General features: G+C 37.9%; 1 protein-coding gene across 3 annotated transcripts in view; it reads left to right on the top strand.

Moving 5' to 3' along the window:
* The window catches only part of LOC133546699 (gastrula zinc finger protein XlCGF57.1-like), a 299733-nt gene that overhangs the window by 43159 nt on the left and 228852 nt on the right, over positions 1-27722 (top strand). For 2 of the 3 annotated variants that reach the window (XM_061892492.1, XM_061892493.1), the window contains one exon: positions 18462-20762. The exons of the other annotated variant lie outside the window; for it this stretch is intronic. In XM_061892492.1, coding sequence (XP_061748476.1) covers positions 18462-20281 — 1820 coding nt within the window. In that variant the 3' untranslated portion in view covers positions 20282-20762. Of the gene's footprint in view, positions 1-18461; positions 20763-27722 lie in introns of those variants that run through there. 3 annotated transcript variants of the gene reach the window in all.

Raw genomic sequence — 27722 nt, 5'->3', positions numbered from 1 at the left:
ACATGATACATCACACATGCATTCATACAACATGATACATCACACATACAACATGATACATCACACATGCATGTATACAACTTGATACATCACACATGCATGCATACCACATGATACATCACACATACATGCATACAACATGATACTTCACGCATACAACATGATACTTCACACATACAACATGATACATCACACATGCATGCATACAACATGATACATCACACATGCACGCATACAACATGATACATCACACATGCACGCATACAACATGATACATCACACATGCACGCATACAACATGATACATCACACATGCACGCATACAACATGATACAACATGATACATCACACATGCACGCATACAACATGATACATCACACATGCACGCATACAACATGATACATCACACATGCACGCATACAACATGATACATCACACATTCACGCATACAACGTGATACATCACACATACAACATGAAACATCACACATGCACGCATACAACATGATACATCACACATGCACGCACACAACTTGATACATCACACATGCATGTATACAACATGATATCATGTTGTATGCATGCATGTGTGATGTATCATGCATGCATGCATACAACATGATACATCACACATGCATGTATACAACATGATACATCACACATGCATGCATACAACATGATACATCGCACATGCATGCATACAACATGATACATCGCACATGCATGCATACAACATGATACATCACACATGCATGTATACAACATGATACATCACACATGCATGCATACAACATGATACATCACACATGCATGCATACAACATGATACATCACACATGCATGCATACAACATGATACATCACACATGCATGCATACAACATGATACATCACACATACAACATGATACATCACACATGCAAGCATACAACATGATACATCACACATGCATGCATACAACATGATACATCACACATGCAAGAATACAACATGATACATCACACATGGAAGCATACAACATGATACATAACACATGCATGTATACAACATGATACATCACACATGCATGCATACAACATGATACATCACACATGTATGTATACAACATGATACATCACACATGCAAGAATACAACATGATACATCACACATTGAAGCATACAACATGATACATAACACATGCATGTATACAACATGATACATCACACATGTATGCATACAACATGATACATCACACATACAACATGATACATCACACATACAACATGATACATCACACATGCAATAATACAACATGATACATCACACATGGAATTATACAACATGATACATAACACATGCATGTATACAACATGATACATCACACATGCATGCATACAACATGATACATCACACATACAACATGATACATCACACATGCATGTATACAACATGATACATCACACATGCATGCATACAACATGATACATCACACATGCATGCATACAACATGATACATCACACATGCATGCATACAACATGATACATCACACATGCATGCATACAACATGATACATCACACATGCATGCATACAACATGATACATCACACATGCATGCATACAACATGATACATCACACATGCATGCATACAACATGATACATCACACATACAACATGATACATCACACATGCAAGCATACAACATGATACATCACACATGCATGCATACAACATGATACATCACACATGCAAGAATACAACATGATACATCACACATGGAAGCATACAACATGATACATAACACATGCATGTATACAACATGATACATCACACATGCTTGCATACAACATGATACATCACACATGCATGTATACAACATGATACATCACACATGCAAGAATACAACATTATACATCACACATGGAAGCATACAACATGATACACAACACATGCATGTATACAACATGATACATCACACATGTATGCATACAACATGATACATCACACATACAACATGATACATCACACATACAACATGATACATCACACATGCAAGAATACAACATGATACATCACACATGGAAGCATACAACATGATACATAACACATGCATGTATACAACATGATACATCACACATGCATGCATACAACATGATACATCACACATACAACATGATACATCACACATGCATGTATACAACATGATACATCACACATGCTTGCATACAACATGATACATCACACATGCATGCATACAACATGATACATCACACATGCATGTATACAACATGATACATCACACATGCATGCATACAACATGATACATCACACATACAACATGATACATCACACATGCAAGCATACAACATGATACATCACACATGCATGCATACAACATGATACATCACACATGCAAGAATAGAACATGATACATCACACATGGAAGCATACAACATGATACATAACACATGCATGTATACAACATGATACATAACACATGCATGTATACAACATGATACATCACACATGTATGCATACAACATGATACATCACACATACAACATGATACATCACACATACAACATGATACATCACACATGCAAGAATACAACATGATACATCACACATGGAAGCATACAACATGATACATAACACATGCATGTATACAACATGATACATCACACATGCATGCATACAACATGATACATCACACATACAACATGATACATCACACATGCATGTATACAACATGATACATCACACATGCTTGCATACAACATGATACATCACACATGCATGCATACAACATGATACATCACACATGCATGTATACAACATGATACATCACACATGCATGCATACAACATGATACATCACACATACAACATGATACATCAGACATGTAAGCATACAACATGATACATCACACATGCATGCATACAACATGATACATCACACATGCAAGAATAGAACATGATACATCACACATGGAAGCATACAACATGATACATAACACATGCATGTATACAACATGATACATCACACATGCATGCATACAACATGATACATCACACATGCATGTGTACAACATGATACATCACACATGCAAGAATACAACATGATACATCACACATGGAAGCATACAACATGATACATAACACATGCATGTATACAACATGATACATCACACATGCATGCATACAACATGATACATCACACATACAACATGATACATCACACATGCATGTATACAACATTATACATCACACATGCATATATACAACATGATACATCACACATACAACATGATACATCACACATTCATGCATACAACATGATACATCACACATGCTTGCATACAACATGATACATCACACATGCATGCATACAACATGATACATCACACATGCATGCATACAACATGATACATCACACATGCATGCATACAACATGATACATCACACATGCATGCATACAACATGATACATCACACATGCATGCATACAACATGATACATCACACATGCATGCATACAACATGATACATCACACATACATGCATACAACATGATACATCACACATACATGCATACAACATGATACATCACACATGCATGTATACAACATGATACATCACACATGCATGTATACAACATGATACATCACACATGCATGCATACAACATGATACATCACACATGCATGCATACAACATGATACATCACACATGCATGCATACAACATGATACATCACACTTGCATGCATACAACATGATACATCACACATGCATGCATACAACATGATACATCACACATGCATGCATACAACATGATACATCACACATACAGCATGCATACAACATGATACATCACACATACAACATGATACATCACACATGCATGCATACAACATGATACATCACACATGCATGTATACAACATGATACATCACACATACAACATGATACATCACACATGCATGCATACCACATGATACATCACACATACATGCATACAACATGATACTTCACGCATACAACATGATACTTCGCACATACAACATGATACATCACACATTCATGTATACAACATGATACATCACACATGCTTGCATACAACTAGATACATCACACATGCATGCATACAACATGATACACCACACATGCATGCATACAACATGATACATCACACATGCATGCATACAACATGATACATCACACATGCATGTATACAACATGATACATCACACATGCATGCATACAACATGATACATCACACATACAGCATGCATACAACATGATACATCACACATACAACATGATACATCACACATGCATGCATACAACATGATACATCACACATGCATGTATACAACATGATACATCACACATACAACATGATACATCACACATGCATGTATACAACTTGATACATCACACATGCATGCATACCACATGATACATCACACATACATGCATACAACATGATACTTCACGCATACAACATGATACTTCACACATACAACATGATACATCACACATGCATGCATACAACATGATACATCACACATGCAAGTATACAACATGATACATCACACATGCAAGCATACAACATGATACATCCCACATGCATGAATACAACATATACATCACACATACAACATGATACATCACACATGCATGCATACAACATGATACATCACACATGCATTCATACAACATGATACATCACACATACAACATGATACATCACACATGCATGTATACAACTTGATACATCACACATGCATGCATACCACATGATACATCACACATACATGCATACAACATGATACTTCACGCATACAACATGATACTTCACACATACAACATGATACATCACACATGCATGCATACAACATGATACATCACACATGGATGCATACAACATGATACATCACACATGCTTGCATACAACTAGATACATCACACATGCATGCATACAACATGATACATCACACATGCATGCATACAACATGATACATCACAGATGCATGCATACAACATGATACATCACACATGCATGTATACAACATGATACATCACACATGCATGCATACAACATGATACATCACACATACAGCATGCATACAACATGATACATCACACATACAACATGATACATCACACATGCATGTATACAACATTATACATCACACATGCATGCATACAACATGATACATCACACATACATGCATACAACATGATACATCACACATACAACATGATACATCACACATGCAAGAATAGAACATGATACATCACACATGCATGTATACAACATGATACATCACACATGCATGCATACAACATGATACATCACACATGCTTGCATACAACATGATACATCACACATGCATGCATACAACATGATACATCACACATGCATGCATACAACATGATACATCACACATGCATGCATACAACATGATACATCACACATGCATGTATACAACATGATACATCACACATGCATGCATACAACATGATACATCACACATACAACATGATACATCACACATGCATGCATACAACATGATACATCACACATACAACATGATACATCACACATGCATGCATACAACATGATATCATGTTGTATGCATGCATGTGTGATGTATCATGTTTTATGCATGCATGTGTGATGTATCATGTTGTATACATGCATGTGTGATGTATCATGTTGTATGCATGCATGTGTGATGTATCATGCATGCATGCATACAACATGATACATCACACATGCACGCATACAACATGATACATCACACATACATGCATACAACATGATACATCACACATGCACGCATACAACATGATACATCACACATGCACGCATACAACATGATACATCACACATGCACGCATACAACATGATACATCACACATGCACGCATACAACATGATACATCACACATGCACGCATACAACATGATACATCACACATGCACGCATACAACATGATACATCACACATGCACGCATACAACATGATACATCACACATACAACATGAAACATCACACATGCACGCATACAACATGATACATCACACATGCACGCATACAACATGATACATCACACATGCACGCATACAACATGATACATCACACATACAACATGATACATCACACATGCATGCATACAACATGATACATCACACATGCATTCATACAACATGATACATCACACATACAACATGATACATCACACATGCATGTATACAACTTGATACATCACACATGCATGCATACCACATGATACATCACACATGCATGCATACAACATGATACATCACACATGCAAGTATACAACATGATACATCACACATGCAAGCATACAACATGATACATCCCACATGCATGAATACAACATATACATCACACATACAACATGATACATCACACATGCATGCATACAACATGATACATCACACATGCATTCATACAACATGATACATCACACATACAACATGATACATCACACATGCATGTATACAACTTGATACATCACACATGCATGCATACCACATGATACATCACACATACATGCATACAACATGATACTTCACGCATACAACATGATACTTCACACATACAACATGATACATCACACATGCATGCATACAACATGATACATCACACATGCTTGCATACAACTAGATACATCACACATGCATGCATACAACATGATACACCACACATGCATGCATACAACATGATACATCACACATGCATGCATACAACATGATACATCACACATGCATGTATACAACATGATACATCACACATGCATGCATACAACATGATACATCACACATACAGCATGCATACAACATGATGCATCACACATGCATGCATACAACATGATACATCACACATGCATGTATACAACATGATACATCACACATACAACATGATACATCACACATGCATGTATACAACTTGATACATCACACATGCATGCATACCACATGATACATCACACATACATGCATACAACATGATACTTCACGCATACAACATGATACTTCACACATACAACATGATACATCACACATGCATGCATACAACATGATACATCACACATGCAAGTATACAACATGATACATCACACATGCAAGCATACAACATGATACATCCCACATGCATGAATACAACATATACATCACACATACAACATGATACATCACACATGCATGCATACAACATGATACATCACACATGCATTCATACAACATGATACATCACACATACAACATGATACATCACACATGCATGTATACAACTTGATACATCACACATGCATGCATACCACATGATACATCACACATACATGCATACAACATGATACTTCACGCATACAACATGATACTTCACACATACAACATGATACATCACACATGCATGCATACAACATGATACATCACACATGCACGCATACAACATGATACATCACACATGCACGCATACAACATGATACATCACACATGCACGCATACAACATGATACATCACACATGCACGCATACAACATGATACAACATGATACATCACACATGCACGCATACAACATGATACATCACACATGCACGCATACAACATGATACATCACACATGCACGCATACAACATGATACATCACACATTCACGCATACAACGTGATACATCACACATACAACATGAAACATCACACATGCACGCATACAACATGATACATCACACATGCACGCACACAACTTGATACATCACACATGCATGTATACAACATGATATCATGTTGTATGCATGCATGTGTGATGTATCATGCATGCATGCATACAACATGATACATCACACATGCATGTATACAACATGATACATCACACATGCATGCATACAACATGATACATCGCACATGCATGCATACAACATGATACATCGCACATGCATGCATACAACATGATACATCACACATGCATGTATACAACATGATACATCACACATGCATGCATACAACATGATACATCACACATGCATGCATACAACATGATACATCACACATGCATGCATACAACATGATACATCACACATGCATGCATACAACATGATACATCACACATACAACATGATACATCACACATGCAAGCATACAACATGATACATCACACATGCATGCATACAACATGATACATCACACATGCAAGAATACAACATGATACATCACACATGGAAGCATACAACATGATACATAACACATGCATGTATACAACATGATACATCACACATGCATGCATACAACATGATACATCACACATGTATGTATACAACATGATACATCACACATGCATGTATACAACTTGATACATCACACATGCATGCATACCACATGATACATCACACATACATGCATACAACATGATACTTCACGCATACAACATGATACTTCACACATACAACATGATACATCACACATGCATGCATACAACATGATACATCACACATGCTTGCATACAACTAGATACATCACACATGCATGCATACAACATGATACACCACACATGCATGCATACAACATGATACATCACACATGCATGCATACAACATGATACATCACACATGCATGTATACAACATGATACATCACACATGCATGCATACAACATGATACATCACACATACAGCATGCATACAACATGATGCATCACACATGCATGCATACAACATGATACATCACACATGCATGTATACAACATGATACATCACACATACAACATGATACATCACACATGCATGTATACAACTTGATACATCACACATGCATGCATACCACATGATACATCACACATACATGCATACAACATGATACTTCACGCATACAACATGATACTTCACACATACAACATGATACATCACACATGCATGCATACAACATGATACATCACACATGCAAGTATACAACATGATACATCACACATGCAAGCATACAACATGATACATCCCACATGCATGAATACAACATATACATCACACATACAACATGATACATCACACATGCATGCATACAACATGATACATCACACATGCATTCATACAACATGATACATCACACATACAACATGATACATCACACATGCATGTATACAACTTGATACATCACACATGCATGCATACCACATGATACATCACACATACATGCATACAACATGATACTTCACGCATACAACATGATACTTCACACATACAACATGATACATCACACATGCATGCATACAACATGATACATCACACATGCACGCATACAACATGATACATCACACATGCACGCATACAACATGATACATCACACATGCACGCATACAACATGATACATCACACATGCACGCATACAACATGATACAACATGATACATCACACATGCACGCATACAACATGATACATCACACATGCACGCATACAACATGATACATCACACATGCACGCATACAACATGATACATCACACATTCACGCATACAACGTGATACATCACACATACAACATGAAACATCACACATGCACGCATACAACATGATACATCACACATGCACGCACACAACTTGATACATCACACATGCATGTATACAACATGATATCATGTTGTATGCATGCATGTGTGATGTATCATGCATGCATGCATACAACATGATACATCACACATGCATGTATACAACATGATACATCACACATGCATGCATACAACATGATACATCGCACATGCATGCATACAACATGATACATCGCACATGCATGCATACAACATGATACATCACACATGCATGTATACAACATGATACATCACACATGCATGCATACAACATGATACATCACACATGCATGCATACAACATGATACATCACACATGCATGCATACAACATGATACATCACACATGCATGCATACAACATGATACATCACACATACAACATGATACATCACACATGCAAGCATACAACATGATACATCACACATGCATGCATACAACATGATACATCACACATGCAAGAATACAACATGATACATCACACATGGAAGCATACAACATGATACATAACACATGCATGTATACAACATGATACATCACACATGCATGCATACAACATGATACATCACACATGTATGTATACAACATGATACATCACACATGCAAGAATACAACATGATACATCACACATTGAAGCATACAACATGATACATAACACATGCATGTATACAACATGATACATCACACATGTATGCATACAACATGATACATCACACATACAACATGATACATCACACATACAACATGATACATCACACATGCAATAATACAACATGATACATCACACATGGAATTATACAACATGATACATAACACATGCATGTATACAACATGATACATCACACATGCATGCATACAACATGATACATCACACATACAACATGATACATCACACATGCATGTATACAACATGATACATCACACATGCATGCATACAACATGATACATCACACATGCATGCATACAACATGATACATCACACATGCATGCATACAACATGATACATCACACATGCATGCATACAACATGATACATCACACATGCATGCATACAACATGATACATCACACATGCATGCATACAACATGATACATCACACATGCATGCATACAACATGATACATCACACATACAACATGATACATCACACATGCAAGCATACAACATGATACATCACACATGCATGCATACAACATGATACATCACACATGCAAGAATACAACATGATACATCACACATGGAAGCATACAACATGATACATAACACATGCATGTATACAACATGATACATCACACATGCTTGCATACAACATGATACATCACACATGCATGTATACAACATGATACATCACACATGCAAGAATACAACATTATACATCACACATGGAAGCATACAACATGATACACAACACATGCATGTATACAACATGATACATCACACATGTATGCATACAACATGATACATCACACATACAACATGATACATCACACATACAACATGATACATCACACATGCAAGAATACAACATGATACATCACACATGGAAGCATACAACATGATACATAACACATGCATGTATACAACATGATACATCACACATGCATGCATACAACATGATACATCACACATACAACATGATACATCACACATGCATGTATACAACATGATACATCACACATGCTTGCATACAACATGATACATCACACATGCATGCATACAACATGATACATCACACATGCATGTATACAACATGATACATCACACATGCATGCATACAACATGATACATCACACATACAACATGATACATCACACATGCAAGCATACAACATGATACATCACACATGCATGCATACAACATGATACATCACACATGCAAGAATAGAACATGATACATCACACATGGAAGCATACAACATGATACATAACACATGCATGTATACAACATGATACATAACACATGCATGTATACAACATGATACATCACACATGTATGCATACAACATGATACATCACACATACAACATGATACATCACACATACAACATGATACATCACACATGCAAGAATACAACATGATACATCACACATGGAAGCATACAACATGATACATAACACATGCATGTATACAACATGATACATCACACATGCATGCATACAACATGATACATCACACATACAACATGATACATCACACATGCATGTATACAACATGATACATCACACATGCTTGCATACAACATGATACATCACACATGCATGCATACAACATGATACATCACACATGCATGTATACAACATGATACATCACACATGCATGCATACAACATGATACATCACACATACAACATGATACATCAGACATGTAAGCATACAACATGATACATCACACATGCATGCATACAACATGATACATCACACATGCAAGAATAGAACATGATACATCACACATGGAAGCATACAACATGATACATAACACATGCATGTATACAACATGATACATCACACATGCATGCATACAACATGATACATCACACATGCATGTATACAACATGATACATCACACATGCAAGAATACAACATGATACATCACACATGGAAGCATACAACATGATACATAACACATGCATGTATACAACATGATACATCACACATGCATGCATACAACATGATACATCACACATACAACATGATACATCACACATGCATGTATACAACATTATACATCACACATGCATATATACAACATGATACATCACACATACAACATGATACATCACACATTCATGCATACAACATGATACATCACACATGCTTGCATACAACATGATACATCACACATGCATGCATACAACATGATACATCACACATGCATGCATACAACATGATACATCACACATGCATGCATACAACATGATACATCACACATGCATGCATACAACATGATACATCACACATGCATGCATACAACATGATACATCACACATGCATGCATACAACATGATACATCACACATACATGCATACAACATGATACATCACACATACATGCATACAACATGATACATCACACATGCATGTATACAACATGATACATCACACATGCATGTATACAACATGATACATCACACATGCATGCATACAACATGATACATCACACATGCATGCATACAACATGATACATCACACATGCATGCATACAACATGATACATCACACTTGCATGCATACAACATGATACATCACACATGCATGCATACAACATGATACATCACACATGCATGCATACAACATGATACATCACACATACATGCATACAACATGATACATCACACATACATGCATACAACATGATACATCACACATACATGCATACAACATGATACATCACACATACAACATGATACATCACACATGCATGTATACAACATGATACATCACACATGCATGCATACAACATGATACATCACACATGCATGCATACAACATGATACATCACACATGCATGCATACAACATGATACATCACACATACAACATGATACATCACACTTGCATGCATACAACATGATACATCACACATGCATGCATACAACATGATACATCACACATGCATGCATACAACATGATACATCACACTTGCATGCATACAACATGATACATCACACATGCATGCATACAACATGATACATCACACATGGATGCATACAACATGATACATCACACATGCATGCATACAACATGATACATCACACATGCATGTATACAACATGATACATCACACATGCATGCATACAACATGATACATCACACATGCATGCATACAACATGATACATCACACATGCATGCATACAACATGATACATCACACATACAACATGATACATCACACTTGCATGCATACAACATGATACATCACACATGCATGCATACAACATGATACATCACACATGCATGCATACAACATGATACATCACACTTGCATGCATACAACATGATACATCACACATGCATGCATACAACATGATACATCACACATGGATGCATACAACATGATACATCACACATGCATGCATACAACATGATACATCACACATGCATGTATACAACATGATACATCACACATGCATGTATACAACATGATACATCACACATGCATACATACAACATGATACATCACACATGCATGCATACAACATGATACATCACACATACAACATGATACATCACACTTGCATGCATACAACATGATACATCACACATGTATGCATACAACATGATACATCACACATGCATGCATACAACATGATACATCACACTTGCATGCATACAACATGATACATCACACATACATGCATACAACATGATACATCACACATGCATGCATACAACATGATACATCACACATGCATACATACAACATGATACATCACACATACAACATGATACATCACACATGCATGCATACAACATGATACATCACACATGCATGCATACAACATGATACATCACACTTGCATGCATACAACATGATACATCACACATACATGTATACAACATGATACATCACACATGCATACATACAACATGATACATCACACATGCATGCATACAACATGATACATCACACATACAACATGATACATCACACATACAACATGATACATCACACATGCATGTATACAACATGATACATCACACATGCTTGCATACAACATGATACATCACACATGCATGCATACAACATGATACATCACACATGCATGTATACAACATGATACATCACACATGCATGCATACAACATGATACATCACACATACAACATGATACATCAGACATGCAAGCATACAACATGATACATCACACATGCATGCATACAACATGATACATCACACATGCAAGAATAGAACATGATACATCACACATGGAAGCATACAACATGATACATAACACATGCATGTATACAACATGATACATCACACATGCATGCATACAACATGATACATCACACATGCATGTATACAACATGATACATCACACATGCAAGAATACAACATGATACATCACACATGGAAGCATACAACATGATACATAACACATGCATGTATACAACATGATACATCACACATGCATGCATACAACATGATACATCACACATACAACATGATACATCACACATGCATGTATACAACATTATACATCACACATGCATATATACAACATGATACATCACACATACAACATGATACATCACACATTCATGCATACAACATGATACATCACACATGCTTGCATACAACATGATACATCACACATGCATGCATACAACATGATACATCACACATGCATGCATACAACATGATACATCACACATGCATGCATACAACATGATACATCACACATGCATGCATACAACATGATACATCACACATGCATGCATACAACATGATACATCACACATGCATGCATACAACATGATACATCACACATACATGCATACAACATGATACATCACACATACATGCATACAACATGATACATCACACATGCATGTATACAACATGATACATCACACATGCATGTATACAACATGATACATCACACATGCATGCATACAACATGATACATCACACATGCATGCATACAACATGATACATCACACATGCATGCATACAACATGATACATCACACTTGCATGCATACAACATGATACATCACACATGCATGCATACAACATGATACATCACACATGCATGCATACAACATGATACATCACACATACATGCATACAACATGATACATCACACATACATGCATACAACATGATACATCACACATACATGCATACAACATGATACATCACACATACAACATGATACATCACACATGCATGTATACAACATGATACATCACACATGCATGCATACAACATGATACATCACACATGCATGCATACAACATGATACATCACACATGCATGCATACAACATGATACATCACACATACAACATGATACATCACACTTGCATGCATACAACATGATACATCACACATGCATGCATACAACATGATACATCACACATGCATGCATACAACATGATACATCACACTTGCATGCATACAACATGATACATCACACATGCATGCATACAACATGATACATCACACATGGATGCATACAACATGATACATCACACATGCATGCATACAACATGATACATCACACATGCATGTATACAACATGATACATCACACATGCATGCATACAACATGATACATCACACATGCATGCATACAACATGATACATCACACATGCATGCATACAACATGATACATCACACATACAACATGATACATCACACTTGCATGCATACAACATGATACATCACACATGCATGCATACAACATGATACATCACACATGCATGCATACAACATGATACATCACACTTGCATGCATACAACATGATACATCACACATGCATGCATACAACATGATACATCACACATGGATGCATACAACATGATACATCACACATGCATGCATACAACATGATACATCACACATGCATGTATACAACATGATACATCACACATGCATGTATACAACATGATACATCACACATGCATACATACAACATGATACATCACACATGCATGCATACAACATGATACATCACACATACAACATGATACATCACACTTGCATGCATACAACATGATACATCACACATGTATGTATACAACATGATACATCACACATGCATGCATACAACATGATACATCACACTTGCATGCATACAACATGATACATCACACATACATGCATACAACATGATACATCACACATGCATGCATACAACATGATACATCACACATGCATACATACAACATGATACATCACACATACAACATGATACATCACACATGCATGCATACAACATGATACATCACACATGCATGCATACAACATGATACATCACACTTGCATGCATACAACATGATACATCACACATACATGTATACAACATGATACATCACACATGCATACATACAACATGATACATCACACATGCATGCATACAACATGATACATCACACATACAACATGATACATCACACTTGCATGCATACAACATGATACATCACACATGCATGCATACAACATGATACATCACACATGCATGCATACAACATGATACATCACACATGCATGCATACAACATGATACATCACACATACATGCATACAACATGATACGTCACACATGCATGCATACAACATGATACATCACACATGCATGCATACAACATGATACATCACACATACAACATGATACATCACACATGCATGCATACAACATGATACATCACACATGCATGCATACAACATGATACATCACACATGCATGCATACAACATGATACATCACACATGCATGCATACAACATGATACATCACACTTGCATGCATACAACATGATACATCACACATGCATGCATACAACATGATACGTCACACATGCATGCATACAACATGTTACATCACACATGCATGCATACAACATGATACATCACACATGCATGCATACAACATGATACATCACACATGCATGTATACAACTTGATACATCACACATGCATGCATACAACATGATACATCACACATGCATGCATACGACATGATACATCACACATGCATGCATACAACCTGATACATCACACATGCATGCATACAACCTGATACATCACACATGCATGCATACAACATGATACATCACACATGCATGCATACAACATGATACATCACACATGCATGCATACAACATGATACATCACACATGCATGCATACAACATGATACATCACACATGCATGCATACAACATGATACATCACACATGCATGCATACAACATGATACATCACACATGCATGCATACAACATGATACATCACACATGCATGCATACAACATGATACATCACACATGGATGCATACAACATGATACAGTCAGGACAAAAAAAGCATGTTGGTTTGAGAACTTAAAAAAATCCCAGTTTTCCCGAGATTCAAACTCTTCAACATTCAAACTATTCTTACATTCATACTACATTCTGTCAACCTTTCAGTTCAGCTTCAGCATTGGAGCATTCAAACACAATTCTTTCAGGAATTTCTTCATCTACTTAATATTATTATAATAATTAAATGTAGCTTACCACATTGAGTGGGTGGACTGCATGAATGATGTCTTCTCAGTTCTCACTGTAACGCAATTTGAGTGTCTAGAAACACACTAAATTAATTCAATATTACTATTATTAATAAGGTAAACAAGTTATCTTTTGAAGGAGTAGTCAGTAATCTGATTACTTCTTCCCAGTTTAACTGTGGTGACACTATCTAAATGAAAGTAAAACAGATGTCATCTTTTTTGGACAACATGTTTGACCTCGAACAGTACAGTAGAAAATGGATGGATGGATGTTGACTATGCTCATGCTATTTTTAGTGTGACATGTCTCTAAAGATGAATGTGAAAATGACAGTAATTATTGTCCACCAGCAGGGGGAGCTCATCACTAGTACTACTGCGTGGAGGCTGGCATGTGGTACATTATTTCCTGTGTGTGTATGACTTATTCAGAGAGAGAACAGCACACTAGTATGGATTGCAGGAATTAATTTGAGGATGTTTTTATATGAATAAGATGGATTGGATGTTGGCCTGAAAAGGCATTCCCCTGAAGGTCTTCTTCATGTGTCAGCTGGAAGTACCCTGACTGCTGTGAGGGGAAATTGATGAGATTGTGAGATCATATGTTGGTGCAGGACAATGTCTCATGTGACTGAGCAAAGCTGGACTTTTATAAAGAAAGTTTGTTTTCTCCCGTCCCGTAGATGTCGAAGAACATCTTTTTCGTGAGCAGGAAGAGGAACCACAGCCCCCCCACATTAAAGAGGAAGTTGAGACGCCACAGACCCATAATGTTAAACTGACCCTTCACATTAAAGGGCAAGCGGAGGACCCACTGAACTTACACATCAAAAATAAAGAGGAGGACCCACTGAACCCTCACATTAAAGAGGAAGAGGAAGACCAAGATACGCCGCACATTAAAGAGGAAGAGGAGGACCAAGAGCCGCCGCACATTAAAGAGGAAGAGGAGGACCAAGATACGCCGCACATTAAAGAGGAAGAGGAGGACCAAGAGCCGCCGCACATTAAAGAGGAAGAGGAGGAAGAGGGCATCAGTCAGCCTAAATGGTTGGAGGAGTTCCCAGTGACTGGTGTCCCTGTGAAGAGTGAAGATGATGAGGTCAAAGGTGAAAGTGAGGAGAGGGGAGGGGGGGAGCCTCCAAGCAGCAGCTCAACACAACACATGACAACAGAAGCTGATGGAGACCACTGTGGAGGATCACAAGCAGACAAGCTCTTAGCTCCACTATCAGATAGTGAGGACACAACGTCACACTCTCCTGACACTGATGATGAAGACTCTAAAGATGATAAGACATGTCACACTGACAACACTCACTTCACATGTTCTCACTGTCACAAAACCTTTAAATACCATTGTAGTCTGAAAGTACACATAAGATCACACACTGGAGAAAAACCTTTTTCTTGTTCACTCTGTAGTAAAGGTTTTACACAACGTCAGAATTTGAAAGTACACATGAGAACACACACTGGTGAAAAACCTTTTTCTTGTTCAACCTGTGGTAAAGGTTTTACACAACGTCAAAATTTGAAAGTACACATGAAAACACACACTGGAGAAAAACCTTTTTCCTGTTCGACCTGTGGTAAAGGTTTTACAAATAGTACAGATGTGAAAACACACATGAGAACACACACTAGTGAAAAACCTTTTTCTTGTTCAATCTGTGGTAAAGGTTTTACAGAAAGTCAGAATGTGAAAGTACACATGAGAACACACACTGGTGAAAAAACTTTTCCCTGTTCAATCTGTGGTAAAGGTTTTACAAGAAGTCAACATTTGAAAGTACACATGAGAATACACACTGGTGAAAAACCTTTTTCTTGTTCAATCTGTGGTAAAGGTTTTACAGAAAGTAATAATTTGAAAAGACACATGAGAACACACACTGGAGAAAAACCTTTTTCCTGTTCGACCTGTGGTAAAGGTTTTACAAATAGTACAGATGTGAAAACACACATGAGAACACACACTAGTGAAAAACCTTTTTCTTGTTCAATCTTTGGTAAAGGTTTTACAGAAAGTCAGAATGTGAAAGTACACATGAGAACACACACTGGTGAAAAAACTTTTCCCTGTTCAATCTGTGGTAAAGGTTTTACAAGAAGTCAACATTTGAAAGTACACATGAGAACACACACTGGTGAAAAGCCTTTTTTCTGTTCAACCTGTGGTAAAGGTTTTGCACAAAGTCAGGATGTGAAAAGACACATGAGAACACACACTGGTGAAAAAGCTTTTTCCTGTTCAACCTGTGGTAAAGGTTTTACACAAAGTCAAAATATGAAAGTACACACTAGAACACACACTGGTGAAAAATCACATTCCTGTTCAATCTGCAACAGAAGCTTTTGTGACCGATCAAACCTTTTAGCACACATGAGAAGACACCCAGGAGAGAAAGTGTTGAGTTGCAGTGTGTGTGGTGAAAGATTGTCTTCTAAGTACCAGTGTAAGAAACACAAGTGTGCTGGTGAGAACAGCAGCAGCAAATGAAACTGCAGGATTTGAAATAAACTGTCCAGACTTTCATTTTGACTTTCTAACAACATCAGCACATATAACATGTGTGACATTGTTGTTTGTCTAACAATCTGTTTAATATGATCTTTACATTTATAGATTGGATAGTTTGAAATATTGAAGTGTGACATATTTGTATTTGTAATTGTTAATAATCCCATAGATTATCACCTTTATATGATATACATATGTACTGGTTCACATCTGAAACATCTTCTGGACCACTTCAGGAAGCATATTATTATTTACTTTATACATCATTTAAACAGTTGTCTTTTATACAATTTTAAAATGTGTGACTTTATGAATCATTTGTTGGGTCTCTGTAATCCATTTTATTAATCATCTTTACTACTCTCTTTTGTAATATGATGATTGTGTTGTGATTTTTTTATACTTTAACTTAATATGTATGTACTTGTACGTTTATGCAATAAAAAGTGAGAGAAAATGGCTGAGTTGTTTGTGGAAGGATGTTTTGTTTTTACTAACATACATTTGTGGGTTAAAAAAAAATCCCCACTATTGTGTTTTAAACATTCTTTACCTTTTTTAACATCCCCAAAACAATATCAATCAAAGTTTGGAATGTCAGGCAAAAGCCAATATTGTACATCATCTCACAGAGCTTTATTTTGCATACATTCATGAAAAAAAAAAGTTTAATTTGTTTCCCTATCACAGAACGAACAAGTGTTGTCTTCAATTGCAAAACAACATCTTAAAAAATATTTTAATTTTTTTCCTTAAATTAACTCCTTGGCGTTTGGAAGAATGGAAACTTTCAAATTATGAGTTTTATTTTTTTGTTCCGGAGAAAATACAATAAAGAAGAAATGGTAAAGAATTAAAAAAATATATATATATATATTTACTGGAATTACAATATTTTGAACAAAAGCCTTTATAATTGCTTAAAATATTGTGTCTGTTTGCAGGTCATACTTAATGAAATCTTCAAATAATAAAATACTTTATCAGTCAATAAGTGCATCAGCGACCAAATGCCTTTTTCAAACCATTGCTGTACAAAGATGGATTTGTTTCTCATTTTAATATAAGAACAATTCCATAGTGGAGTATTGTGTGTGATGAAGTTGTGTTTGTAAATTAATTTCCAGTACAACAACACTTGCTGGTAGGGATGGGTACTGTTCACTTCTAATTCCATGTTTTATGTGTTATATATGTCAATATATTGTGTGTTTGTATTTTGCCAACATGGTAGAATCACATGATAGGCAGGTTGTATCATGTTTTTCTGTCACCTTGAGGAAATGGCATAAAGAGGAAGATGACAATATAATGTCACTTGGACAATGATGTACAGCAGTGGTCCCCAACCACCGATTGGTACCGGGCCGCAGAAGAATTTTTTATTAAAAAAACAATTCTTAAATCAACAAAAAAAACACAATATACACTTACAATTAGTGCACTAACCACAAAAACCTCCCTTTTTCATGACAAAGAAGAAAAAAAGAAAAAAAAAAGGACCCCCCTGATTCTAGTGGCATTTAAAAAACTGTTTTTATTCTCTCTCCATATTCCCAACTGACCACAAGACTCAAAAGACAACATTTTCGATGGAGCTTGGGCGGTTTATAAGTTGTCAAATTTCCCGGCAAATCTGTACTGCTTCCCGAAGCGGTCACGGGGCTTCTTACGTCATCATTTCTGGCTCCTCCCCTGAATGAAATAGGCCTCCATACACGCCTGGTGGAAACACCCCCTCCATTAGTCCACACACGCCTCCAAGCCTCCGCACCATCGGAAGCGGACCAAGGGTCGCTGGCTGACACCGATATATCAATTTAATAGCATGACACATAGATAGAAAAAATACAAAAAAATGGAAAAAAGCCGATAGGGCTGGGCGATCAAACAATGTCAATATATATTGCAAATATTGCAAAATACATCAAATCGAAACCAATTAAAAAATAGTCATTTGAAAAAAAAACATAGGGCTGGGCTGTAAAACAATACAATATATATAATGATAGACACATGACTGATGTTTAAAAAGTAGGAAAATGGCCAATAGGGCTGGCTGATAAAACTAGACAAGGACTGGGGGGAGAGCACGCTAGAGAGAGAGAGCGAGAGAGAGAGAGAGAGAGCGAGAGAGAGAGAGAGAGAGAGAGAGGGAGAAAACCAAACTTATGAAGAGGGAACGTGCGCCCTCCTGTGGACTTCTTCCGCAACTGCACACACAAAGAACTTCATTACTTCCAAGTGTGCCTTATTTAGTGTCCCAGACTTCCAATTCCTCCTTTACATGTTTAGTGTATAAGTATTAATTAAACAACTGTTTAATATATGAATATTAAAAACTTGTTTAGTGTATAAATATTAAATACATGTTTAGCGTATAAATATATATATATATATATATATATATATATATATATATAGAGAGAGAGAGAGAGAGAGAGAGAGAGAGAGATCGAGAGAGAGAGAGAGGGGGAGAGAGAGAGAGACGGAGAGAGGTGGGAGAGAGAGTGAGAGAGATATATAGAGAGTGAGAGAGAGAGTGAGAGAGAGAGAGAGGGAGAGAGAGTGGGAGATATATATATATATATATATAGAGAGAGAGAGAGAGAGTGAGAAAGATATAGAGAGAGAGAGAGTGAGAGAGAGAGAGAGAGAGAGAGAGAGAACCAGACTTATGAAGAGGGAACGTGCGCCCTCCTGTGGACTTCTGCTGCAACTGCACACACAAAGAACTTCATTACTTCCAAGTGTGCCTTATTTAGTGTCCCAGACTTCCAATTCCTCCTTTACATGTTTAGTGTATAAGTATTAATTAAACAACTGTTTAATATATGAATATTAAAAAAACTTTTTTAGTGTATAAATATTAAATACATGTTTAGTGTATAAATTATATATATATATAAATATATATTTAGAGAGAGAGAGAGAGAGAGAGCAAGAGAGAGAAAGAGAGAGAGAGAGAGAGAGAGAGAGAGAGAGAGAGAGAGAGACCAGACTTATTAAGAGGCAACGTGCGCCCTCCTGTGGACTTCTGCTGCCTCTGCTGTCGTGGAAATTTCCTAAAGATGATCCTTTAGTGACAAATAGCTTTAAAATGATTTATTAGAGTAACAAACAAATAATAACAAGCTTTGCAAAGCGAGACCAAACCAGAACGACACATCCGTTCGTTCCAGCTTGTTCTAACTCTTTTAGAATATGTCATGACAATATTATATTCTCAGAAGTCCCACTCTCCATGCTCATTAACATACAGTATCCCAGTAAAAGAATGCCCAAGGTCCTGTGAAGGGGAGAGAGTGTGGTTTGTCCAGAAGGATGACACAGAAGACAGAGCTTGATCAGATCAGAGGTCTCCTGCAGAACGTCACATTCCTAAGCCTAATAAACAACTTTTGGCGACTCGTTTAAAGAACATCATCAATTAAAACAAGTACAAGTAATTTTGCTATCACAATCCTCCCTTTTATTACCTATAATAAACTACAAACAACAACATTACTAACTAGCGAAAAAAACACACACCAAATAACCCTTAGAAAGTAATAACATGATTAAAAATAAAATTACAAAACGCCACACAAATACTCAACCTAATCAACATTATAATCAAGTAACATCTCAAAGAACGGATCTTCATTTCCATCCTTGAAATCTACCTCACCTTGTCCCAAGGCTGTGTACTGAACGAACGTAGACGAAATCATACACGTGATTAGTGATCTTATCAGCGGAATCACACAAACTGACAAGACAAACAATAGAGCTAAGACCACTAGCATAATCGTCCCAATTTGCATTACCCATGAACGCCAAGTTGCTACTCAGGACGGATCCACCACAAAATCTTCTCCTATTGCGTCTCGCAGAGAAGTCAAATTCTGAATACCCTGCGAAATGACGGAATCATCTCCAGTATTGTCTGGAATGTACGTACAGCACCATGAATTCAGCATAGCACAAACTCCTCCGACGCTCGCTACCAAATGGTCTAATACTATACGATTTTGCAAAGTCACTGCCCGTAACGCCTTCATTTCCACTCTGCTCGCCTCCGTAATAGTAACTGTTCAATTTACAAAACCTGAAAACCGATATTTCAGCGTCTCCATTCTAAGCATGAGTTTCCCCACGCCCAGCTGTGGAAACAATGACAATGCCACCTTTTCTCCTGGTGTCCAAAGTTCAAGATCTGCAGGCACATTTGTACCCCAAATCGCATCATGGGGTGCATACTCACGCTTACCCCTATGACTCGGAACAGCTGACACAATGTAAGAGTGGTCAGCAGCTGTTATCATAGCACAACGGCCCATCCAATTCTATGGCAATCTAACATAAACGTTAAAGCCACAAAGCCACAGAACATCCTCCTGAGGCCGCGTGCCAGTTTGATCTGTAAAATAGGGAGAACAGCCCCCTCCTTGCGCAGCCTGTGAAATGTTCAAACTAGTGTTACCGTGATATGTAGTGCATGAACTAGTCACATTTAAACAATACATCAGTGGAATTTGTCCCATCTGCACTGGCGGCTCTCTAAGGCTCCAAGATACCGCATAACACGCACATTTCATACCCGGCCTAATATAAACTGGACCAAAAAGCACATTCGTATCATTATCGGACCACAGATCATAAAAATCTAACTTCGGATCTTCAAGCGAAGACAAAGGTGTCCCCGTATGCGCTTTAACCGTATCATTCAGATTTGCTGCAAAAAGGTATAACAGATCCTGGGAAAATATCTATAACCCTCCATTACAGGCTTAGGTGTGACATGTGGATTGGACGCCGCTATAGGCATATATGTACAGACATAGCAGTTTGAGACATTATGTGAATCCGCTACACATTTGTCCTGGTGATTTTGGCCCTCAGCGCCTTCACCTGTGTCTGCAAACTAGTAGTGTTTCTCTAAAGATGTGATGCGAGGGAGGTGTGTGTAACCCTCGTCTCTGCAGCCGCGGATCCTGCCGTAGGAGCCAAAAGCGATTTTACAGCTCCTCACTCCTCTGCGGCCACCGCTACAGGGCCCGAAATCGCCTTGCATTGCGAAGCGTGGACCCACGTCGGCCGTTCTTCCACTTTCACTGCAGTGTGGGTGACGAGGAGAACTTGGAACGGGCCGAGCCAGCCTCATTGTTTCCAGCTCTACCGTCTGAAGTTCTTGATAAGCACGAAGTCGCCCGGCACAATGGTGTGTAGAGGATGATCCGCTCGCCCCGGAAGCGCCAAAGAGACTTGCCTTCAAATATTAGCAAAACACTTTGTTAAAGATATACAATATCTTACCAGTCCGTGTTCACAGAGGGTTGTCTCAATTGGCGGTCCTGATGGTCCTATCCCCACATTAGGGGGGACTGCAAACAGAATCTCAAAAGGTGACAGGTTATGACGCGTGCACACCCGCATAGGCATGTACATGACAACTATCCGCAAACATTTAGGCCAGCTGAGCTTAGTCTCTTCACAACATTTGGCAAGTTTTAATTGAATTGTTCCGTTTCCTCTTTCAACAGCACCTCCGGATTGTGATGGTAGCTGCAATGAGTTCTCAAATCAATTTGCAAATAATCAGACAATTGCTGTATCACCTCATTTACAAAATGTGAACCATTGTCACTCCATAACTTCTTCGGAATGCCCCACTTTGCCACAATTTCAGTTAAAAGTGCTTTTGCCACTGCAGCGGAAGAAGCATGTTTCGCTGGGAAGGCTTCTACCCATTCTGAAAACATATCAACCATCCATCCACCCATCCATTTTCTACCGCTTATTCCCTTTTTGGGTCGCGGGGGGCGCTGGCGCCTATCTCAGCTACAATCAGGCGGAAGGCGGGGTACACCCTGGACAAGTCGCCACCTCATCGCAGGGCCGACACAGATACACAGACAACATTCATACTCACATTCACACACTAAGGACCATTTACACATCACTAGACAATATTTTTTCCCTTCACTGGGTGTAAGTTCAATGAAATCCATCATGACATGCTCAAAAGCCCTACTAGGCGGTGGGTGTGCTGCTTGTGGTAATGGTCTAAGTTTACCTGGATTATTTTGAGCACAAATCAAACAACTTTTACAGAGATGTTCTGTGAAAGCGTAAAAGCCCTTAGTAAACCAGAATTGCTGTACTGCTCGACACATCCCTCCCTTTGACACATGGTCCAACCCATCACTCAATTTCACATAACAATCAAACAAGCGTTTAGGAAGACAAGGCTTCCCATCCATCCATCCATTTTCTGCCGCTTATTCCCTTCGGGGTCGCGGGGGGTGCTGGTGCCTATCCCAGCTACAATCGGGCGGAAGGCAGTGTACCCCCTGGACAAGTCACCACCGCATCACAGGGCCAACACAGATAGACAGACAACATTCATACAAAGCTTCAGGCGTCAGGGCCAAACCCGGCTCCATCCCGGAAAACAGCACCAGAATTAGCCCATGCCTGTCGTTCCTCGCCCACAAACAACTCGGCACTTGCGCCAACAAGGAGGAAATCTCAGTCGGAGAAGTCACCGCAGTCAAAGTCAGGTGTGCGTCATACTTTTCGTCAGTCGGAGATGCTAATTGCACCGAACGTAGCAAATGAATTTTTGCCGCATAATTAATCCGATATGCATCAACTGATTGTGAATAGAATACATTTTTTCCCGCGTGCACACGGTTGCCAATCCTTTGCCAATAAACAGTCATGCATAAAAGGATTTAAATCCCGCCAATTATCAGATTTAGCTTTTGCTATCGGAATGTGCGGACTGGAATTTTCAACATGATCCAATATTTCTTGTGATGGAGTTAATTTTACTGCAACTGCACATTTGCATCCATCAAAATAGACGTCATTAATAAACAAACTATCATTCCAACCATGATAGAATGAAGCTTCATATTCTTGGTCCGGACCTTCACGAACATGTGACACACAATACATGCTTTCAGATTCAATTCTGTCAGATACTGGATTCAAACAGGGTGATATTGTGCTCTCTAGATCCTGCAAAGCAGTGGTCGTTACCCACCACTGATAGATATAGAGCGGACAATTCACCTCCAATGAGACAAAATTCGACCCATTTGCATTCCTCTCCACTTTGAGGCCTTCTGGCATCGGAGTGATTCCGATACCCCATTTTAACATTAAATCACGACCCAACAGATTGATTGGACAAAGATCAGACATTAAAAACAAATGTTTTGTTGTCATTGTACAATCAGCTGTCGCCCATATACAACGAATTGGTATTGAAAACTTTTCTAGACAGTTTGCCCACTCGCACTAGTGGAAAACATAGTTCTACCACTCAATTTTGTAGAGAATTCACTCGTTTGAATTACGCTGTTTGTCGCTCCAGAATCGACAAGAAACGTCAATGACCTTCCACCCACATCACACACAATCATCGGCA

Source organism: Nerophis ophidion, unplaced genomic scaffold, assembly GCF_033978795.1.
Source record: "Nerophis ophidion isolate RoL-2023_Sa unplaced genomic scaffold, RoL_Noph_v1.0 HiC_scaffold_38, whole genome shotgun sequence".
Lineage (NCBI taxonomy): Eukaryota > Metazoa > Chordata > Actinopteri > Syngnathiformes > Syngnathidae > Nerophis > Nerophis ophidion.
Note: the sequence above shows the minus strand (reverse complement) of the source record. Positions and strands in the feature narration are given on the sequence as shown.